We start from the raw sequence: 8,112 nt of genomic DNA on the forward strand, positions 1-8,112 counted from the left end.
ACAATGTTTCAGATGAAGAGAAGATATGGCCCAAGGGCCACTGGGGGCGGCCCAGAAACTCGTCGCGACCACGGCCACAATGCCACACAGCTCGAAGAGCTCTGAGATGTAGTAGAGCTTATACCTAGGGTTTGTAACTTTAAGTTTGTGAAATAATCGGGGTAATAATCGCGGAAGAGGAATCGATAGGGAATATATTTTTGTAGCCTGTTTCTTCTGGGGAAACTTTTTATCCTTATATCTAGTACATTTGGTATTTTTATTATATAGTTTATGCTTTTAAATCCATTTGTTATAAAAACCTTTTCTCTTTGTATTATTTATTTCCAGCCATTGCATGGAATTAGAAGGAGTAGAAAGAAGGAGGAGGAGGAATAGAGGAGGAGCATCGTACCACAACGAATCTATATGCAACTGCTATACACATCCTATATCTAGTCTACGATATTGTCAGAAATATACCGATTAACTGTAGTTTGTAAGCCGCTTGATGAATATTGGTCAGGAGAAGCATCCGCACTTGCATCCGCATCCGCAGCAGCAACAGCAGCAGCAGCATTCGCATCCACATCCGCAGACAAAACAGCAACAGCAGCAGCAGCAGCAGCCACATCCCCAGGGCAACAACAGTCGTCACACAGATCTTTCCAGTCCGCCGGCTCCTGGTAGTCCATCGTCGGGGGCCATCCCTATCGACTATCCCTATCTGCTCGGCTACCGCCTGCCGCTGAACCACGGCCATGAGAGACATCCAACGCACCACCAGAGTCACCACCACCATCACCATCCCCACCACCAGCATCAGCATCCATCGATTGGCAATCTCAGGCGCTCCAGCTCCCCCGTGCCCCTGCCCGTTCCGATGGTGATGACACCCAGTCGCCGCAGTTCGCCGCCTCTGCCGCTACCACTGACGTTGCCGCTGCGCCATCCCCTGAACCTGAACCACAGCCACAACCACAACCACAACCACAGCCACAGCCACAGCCACAACCACAACCACAACCACAATACCCATACCAATGCGAGTGTGGGCGGGAGCCATCAGTCTATGAGCGCCCACTTCTCGTCGCTGGCCCACGCCCAGCTGCATCTGCAGAGCCAGCTGCACCAGAAGCTCTCGGCGGCCAGCTACTTCCGCAATCCCTCGCCCTCGCCGACGGACAACAACACGAACAGCAGCGGCAGCAACAGTCGGAACCACGCCGCCTGCTCCACGGCCCCAGCCTCGACGGCCGTGTCCCCGCCCGCCACGAGCATGAGCATGAGCACCGCCCAAATGAATCCGCTGAGCGATCTGCAGAACATGCAGCCCTTCGACTTTCGAAAAATCAGCTCGGCCAGCCTGGGGGCCTTCTCCACGCCGCTGCCGCTGCCGCCCAGCCCCACCGAGTTCGTGCACCACCATCAGCAGCATCTGCAGCAGCAGGCGGTGCAGCAGGCCGCCGTTCTGGCCCAGGCCCGGCGGAGGATCAGCGAGGCCAGCACTCCGGGGGAGAAGAGCGCCGCCGTGGCGGCTGCTGCTGCCGCGGCTGCAGCAGCGGCTGCCCAGAGCAATCAGTTCTTTAGCGCCATGGCCATGGCGGGGCATCCGTTGCCGTACCACCTGCCGCCGCCGCCGCCACCGCCGCCCCCACCGCAGCAGTCCTCGTCGCAGTCCTCGTCGTCCGCGCAGTCGCAGAGCAATCAGACGGCGGGAGACCGCTCGGAGATGGGTCATGGCCATGGCCATAGTCACGGCCATGGTCACGGACACAGTCACGGCCACGGTCACGGTCACGGCAACCATTCGCCCAGTCAAAATCACAGTCACCAGTATCCGCATCCGCACCAGCACCCACATCCTCACCAGCATCCACATCCGCACCAGCATTCGCATCAGCAGCACTCGCACTCGCACCACCAAAAATCAACCGCCGGAGGAGGAGGGGGCGAGGAATCCTCGGGCAAGTCCTCGCGTCATTTGGATAAAGGCAGCAACAGCTGTTCCTCCTCCACCGCCTCAGGATCGGGCTCTGGTTCCGGCTCCGGATCAGGCTCGGGCGGATCTGGGGGCTCCGGCTCGAGCTCCCAGCGCATGACTCGCCTGGCCCTGTCCTCCAACCTCCGCTCTGGCCGGAAGACGCACTCGCCCGGCGGTGGGGGCGGCGGTGGCGGCGGCAGCAAGCGCCAGTGGGGCTCAATGCCGGCGAATTTGGGGACGCAGTTCATCAATCCCGTGACCGGCAAGAAGCGGGTGCAGTGCAACGTCTGCCTGAAGACCTTCTGCGACAAGGGCGCCCTCAAGATCCACTTCTCGGCGGTGCACCTGCGGGAGATGCACAAGTGCACCGTCGACGGCTGCAGCATGATGTTCAGTTCGCGCAGGTCCCGGAATCGGCACAGCGCCAATCCGAATCCGAAGCTCCATTCGCCGCATCTGCGACGGAAGATCTCGCCGCACGATGGCCGGAGTGCCCAGCCGCATCCGTTGCTGCTGCAGGCCCCCAACGGTATTATGGCGGGGCTGGCGCCCTTCGGCAGCTTCCCCCTGCTGACTCCGCCCCCCGATCTGCGCCACCATCCGGCAATGGGCGGGGGATCGGCCATGGATCTGAAGCACGGACAGGAGTATCTGCAGCGTTCGTACATGGAGAACGGGGGCATGCTCGTGGGCGGACGCTTCGAGGGTCAGGGGCAGAGGCGCAAGGCGCTGGAGGTGGAGGCGGACGACGACGAGGATGACGACGAGATACTCGAGGTCGGCATCCACATGCCCGACGACGATGATGACGACGACGATGGAGACGGGGATGGGGATGGCGAGGACGATGACGACGATCCCGATGGCGATGGCATTGTGGTGGTGGGCGACGAGCTGGACAGCATACCGGACAGGCCCGGCCATGGCCACGACCAGGACTTCATGCTGGACCAGGACCAGGACGAGAGCGTCTCCAGCCACAGTCACAGTCACAGCCACAGCCACAGTCAAACCAAAGAGCAGCCCAGCCCGGGCAAGGGGACGGCAGACGGTCTGGAGGCCATGGACGAGCAGCACGACGACTCGCCCAGCCATGGCCATGGCCAGATCTCGGCCAGCAAGCGAAAGCGCAAGAGCCAGAACCCAGTGCGCTGCACGGTCCAGTCGGACGAGAACTCCTGCGAGAATTCCCTCGACTACGATGTGGCCGCCGATCTCTCCATCAAGAAGATTCGATTGGGCGGCGCGACGGATGGAGGAGTGGTGGCAGGAGCAGCAGGAGCAGGCGCCACAGCAAAAGGAGCGAGGGAGGAGCACGCTTCATCAGCCAAAGAAACGGAAATGGGGCTCACGAGCTCCAGCTCCAGCAGCGAGTCCACCAAGGCCATTCCCTCGCCCCCACTCACGCCCTACACGACGCCCGGCGATGGGAGGCCACCCGTCAGCATCAAGACGGAGCTGCCGGATGAAACGGAGGCCGAGGCAGAGGCGGAGGCGGAAAAGGATGCGGGAACCACGCTCGACCTCTCGCTGGCTTCGGCTGGCGGCGGGGCCATCAAGCAGGAGCCGCTGGAGGATCTGGCCCTTGGCTATGATAACGATGAGAATCGCTATCTGCGCATCAAGCAGGAGCTTCTCGGCACCGACGAGGTCCAGGACTGCAGCAGCAGGATAAACAACAACAACAACAACGTGCTGACGGACACACCTGGCGGGGATTTGCTCAAGACGGCGGCGATCAATGGCGAGGACGATGAGGAGGCGGCATACCTGCACGAGGGGGAGACAGAACGCGAGACAGAACCAGAGCCAGAACCGGAACCCGAACCGGAGCCAGAGCCGGAGCCAGAGGTGCCCATTGACAAGGAGAACCCACTGAAGTGCACCGCCTGCGGGGAGATCTTTCAGAATCACTTCCACCTGAAGACGCACTACCAGAGCGTGCACCTGAAGCTCCACCACAAGTGCAACATCGACGGCTGCAATGCGGCATTCCCCTCGAAGCGCAGCCGCGATCGCCACAGCTCCAATCTCAACCTGCACCGGAAGCTGCTCTCGACCAGCGATGACCACGGCCACCTGCCGCCCGGCCCCTGCCCTGGCACTGGCAGCGGCACCGGGGACTCGCTGCTGGATCTCATGAGCCTCAATGTGAACCTCAACAACAACAAGGGTGGGGGCTTCGGCGGGTGCCCGCCCGTGGGAGTGCCCGGCAACATTCAGGCGGAGATACTGGCCCGCATCTGTGCCGGGGCCCATGCCCACGGGCTGAGTGTGCCGCTCTGTTTCGAAGCACTGCAGCATCGCTTCGCTGTGGGTCATGGCCATGGTCACGGGCACGGGCAGTCGCCCACAGGATTCGGGGATGGCGGTCCGAACGCGAACGCCTTCATGGGGAGCGGCGATCCCAGGCTGTTGCTCAATCATGGCGGGAATCCGTTGCTCTTTGCGGGATTGCCGCGACTGCCACGCTTCCCACAGCTGGCGCCGCACATGCTGGCCGCGGGTGCTGCTGCCGGCGGGCTGGGACCCTTCTGCAGACGCACCTCCTCCGACTCGAATTCGCAGCACTCGATCACGCCGCCGGTATCGAAGGGCTCGCCCCAGCCCCAGTCCCAGTCGCAGTCCCAGTATCTGCGGCCACGATCCCGTTCTGGTTCGCCGGACTATGAGATGCAACAGCAGCAGCAGCCTGCGGCAACAGCAGCGGCAGCGGAGGAGCAGGAGGCGGGCCAGAGGCAGAGTCCCGATCGCATATCATGACCATGTACCTCGTACTATGCCAAGGCATTGGCATTTTATCACTAAAATCAACGATCGACGATCAACGAGCCGACGCCACCGCTGCCGCCTTGGCCAAAATCCCACGTCATACGCACTCACACACACAAACACACAGAATATATATATATATATATAGTATATTCGTTTATGCAATATCAGGCTAAAACGTAGGACTACAGCATTGCTCATAATTCACATCGATTAAAGGAGGGAGGTTGGGGTGCCCTGCCCTGCCCTGCCCTGCCTGGCCGCTCATAATACAACAAAATATACAATATACAATTTTACTAGGCTAATGCTAATATAAAATATTAGATGGATCAACTAGCATTTTTTTTCTATACATATGAGTATATACACACACACACACGTACACACACGTATATGTATGTATATGTATGCTAGAGTCCCTTTTTTTTAAACTTGTATTTATAAAATGGATAAACTGTTTGTTGTTTTATGTACACAAGCGTCGACGTTGTAGAGAATTGATAAATGAATGGAAGGACGGACACGGGAGATGGTAAAAGATCGAGAGAATGTGGGATACTTATATTAACAAGAAGTACTAAATAAATAATTAACGATTATATATTGTTAGTGATACTCGATTATGTAAGTACCGTTTAGCCACTAAGCCAGCGCCTAATAATTTTTTTTTTTTTTTTTTTCGCTATCGTAACTGAATCCCTAAGTGTATTTGTATATGATATAGAAACGATGATGAGTCAACGACGAAACGCTTGCTAGGAAGAAACCAACAAAAAAAAAAACTGATTACTGATTAGTGATTAGTGACTACCGATCTATGATCACTGATCTGATACTATCTGATACATCGCGATGATCCAAAACCGAACCGAACCGAAGTTGTGTTGTTTTCTTTTTATCACAAAACCAATCCTAAAGTAATTATATAGTGAGTTAGTTAGTTCTGAAAACAGTAACCAGGCAAATACCTTCAACTCATATTTAAGCTATATATGTTTGCAATAAAATATCAATGAAAAATCATAAATTACACGGCTGTTTGTTCTTAAGGGGTGCTCGGGGAGCCCGAGCCTGGCATTAGCAGATCTGCTGTCTAAAGATGGTTATAGATGATGGTGAACAGAAAGCCAAGGACTGCGTATATTGTTGCTGGATTCTGGGGAACGACTCAGCTGACGATCAAGCGAAGCTGTGTAGACAGCTGTTTGGTCCACCTTGCCCCATCTTGGTATGGAACAGTCTTTTCTAGTACTGAGACTTTCTTCTGTGACTTTTTCCACTGAGAGCTTTTTGCCTGAAGAGTGAGTAAATGAGTGAGTAAGTAAATACCATCCGGGACCATGTTTTGAGCACTGATTGAATCGCTATGCGTCGATTTGCTTCGATTCCATGGCAAAATATGGAGTTGCAGAGCACCTTAAGCAATACTCGTTGTTAAATTTTAATAGGCTTATTTTATAGTTACTGTTTTTGGCATAATTACAGTGGATATCGAAATGTAGAAACAGCTCTTAATATGCTCGTAAATGGCCACAGAATAGTCATCTCGTAAGGAGTGCATTAAACCCAACAAAATCAAAACTACTATTATTAAAGATGGTGTAATATGGCTTAACATTTGAAACTCTTTGAGAGTCTCATTGGTTTTTTGGAAGGGGGAGAGGGGGACTCTCTTTTTTTGTTTGGCCAATTTTAAAGAATAGTTTGGAAATTGTAGTCACATGTAGGGGAAAAGCAATTGCAAATTGCAAAACTGATAATAATTGGGATTGCAGATAGTGCTGGCTTAAAATGCAAAATGGAAGTTGGTTCGCCTCGAAAAGGGTTGATTCTAGCGAGCCATTTAATTTTAGATCGATTAAGGGAGCTCGTAAATTTAGCTGCCTTTGGGCCCTGTCCCGGCACTGGCTTTGGGACTGGGACTGGCACTGGCACTGGCAATGCGAGGGCGTCAGTGTCCAAATAAATAAATGCAGCGACGTCGTCGTCGTCGTCCTCGTATGGGTACCGCAAGTACTCGTATCGTATCTGCACATGCTTGCTGGCAGGGCAGTGTCTGTAGGGTGTATCTTATGGATAAATGGTTGGTGTGTGTGTGTGAGTGTGTGTGGTTGTCCATGTCACCCCTGGGCCACACCGACGCCATCACCATTGCAATGGCAATGGCCCTCCCCTAGGACGGGCAGGAGCCAGAGCAGAGCCCGGAGCAATAGCACACCACACGTACAGAAAATAACAGAGCCCGGAGCCAGGGCCAGAGCCATAGCCAGAGCCTCGGTGTGGTGCAATTTATTTAAAGTAACATTTTAGTGTTTCCTTCCGCTGAAATTCGTTCTCTTCCTTCCTGTTGGCAGGACTCGTACTCGTAGTCGTACTCGTACTCTGTCTCTCTATCCTGTCCTGTCCTGTCCTGTGCTGTGCTGTCCTATCCTATCGTATCGTATCGTATCGAGGCCCCAGCTCGAACCTGAACCCGAGACGAGACCGAGGTGGAAAAACAACAGATTGTGGGTAAATAAAATTGCCACAATGTTATCGTTAAGCCTGCAGCGGACACGCAGAAAACAACGGCAACAACAAACAGTTAACAGCCATAAGGAACGGGGTATCCGCATCCACATCCACATCCACCTCCCTATATACCACACATGCATGTACATGCACACACCCATACTCGTGCACTTACTCCTCCATTACATACGAGTGTATGCTGCCATATGGTGTACCGAGCACACTCGTAAAAGCACTTGTGTGTGTGTGTGTGTGTGTGTCGTCCTCGTATCTATGAGCATGTTTCTTACATTCGCGACCTTAATACGAACCGCTTAAATATATGCCATTTAGTGGCGCCAAGCCGGAACAATGTATTTTTGGTGGAACATCATCTGAAAAGCGAGCCCGTACCCATAAATAAGGGAAGATCCAATGGTCCTATGGTCCTACATATATACCAAATAATTGAGTTTCCACACACTGTAATTATTTTATGCTCTATTCGGGCTATAGAATACTCCCAAGAACGATCTTGAATCGGGCAAATCCCAAGGCCCTATTCTCCCTAAAATCTTGTATTCACGATCGGGTCATTTGGTTTCCTTGCAAACATGCTCCACTCTTTGGAGCCATAGCTAAGAATGTTGAGAGTCCATCGAAATGTTGAAGGAAAGGTGAGATGAGACACCATTTGGCTAAGTTCTACATTAATATGCATGAAAAGTTGGCTGGTCGATCCATCATGGAACGGCAATGGGAGAGCAGAGTGTTTCTTTATTTATTACATATCTGAAACGGGAAAGAACAACAACCACACCACACCGCACCACAAACACGGGTTGCTCTCAGAGACTCTGTGATGTGATGTGAGGGCCACTTAA

The 8,112-nt window shown here is 53.6% G+C and overlaps 1 protein-coding gene across 2 annotated transcripts in view; it reads left to right on the plus strand.

Annotated features, from left to right (window-relative positions):
* LOC108164767 overlaps positions 1 to 5,765 on the plus strand; it is a 32,613-nt gene extending 26,848 nt beyond the window's left edge. For both annotated transcript variants that reach the window (XM_033391735.1, XM_017300679.2), the window contains one exon: positions 331 to 5,765. In XM_033391735.1, the coding sequence (XP_033247626.1) occupies positions 491 to 4,726 (4,236 nt within the window). In that variant the 5' untranslated portion in view covers positions 331 to 490 and the 3' untranslated portion in view covers positions 4,727 to 5,765. The remainder of the gene's footprint in view (positions 1 to 330) is intronic.
* Positions 5,766 to 8,112: the final 2,347 nt, after the last annotated feature.

Source organism: Drosophila miranda, chromosome XL (genome assembly GCF_003369915.1).
Source record: "Drosophila miranda strain MSH22 chromosome XL, D.miranda_PacBio2.1, whole genome shotgun sequence".
NCBI lineage: Eukaryota > Metazoa > Arthropoda > Insecta > Diptera > Drosophilidae > Drosophila > Drosophila miranda.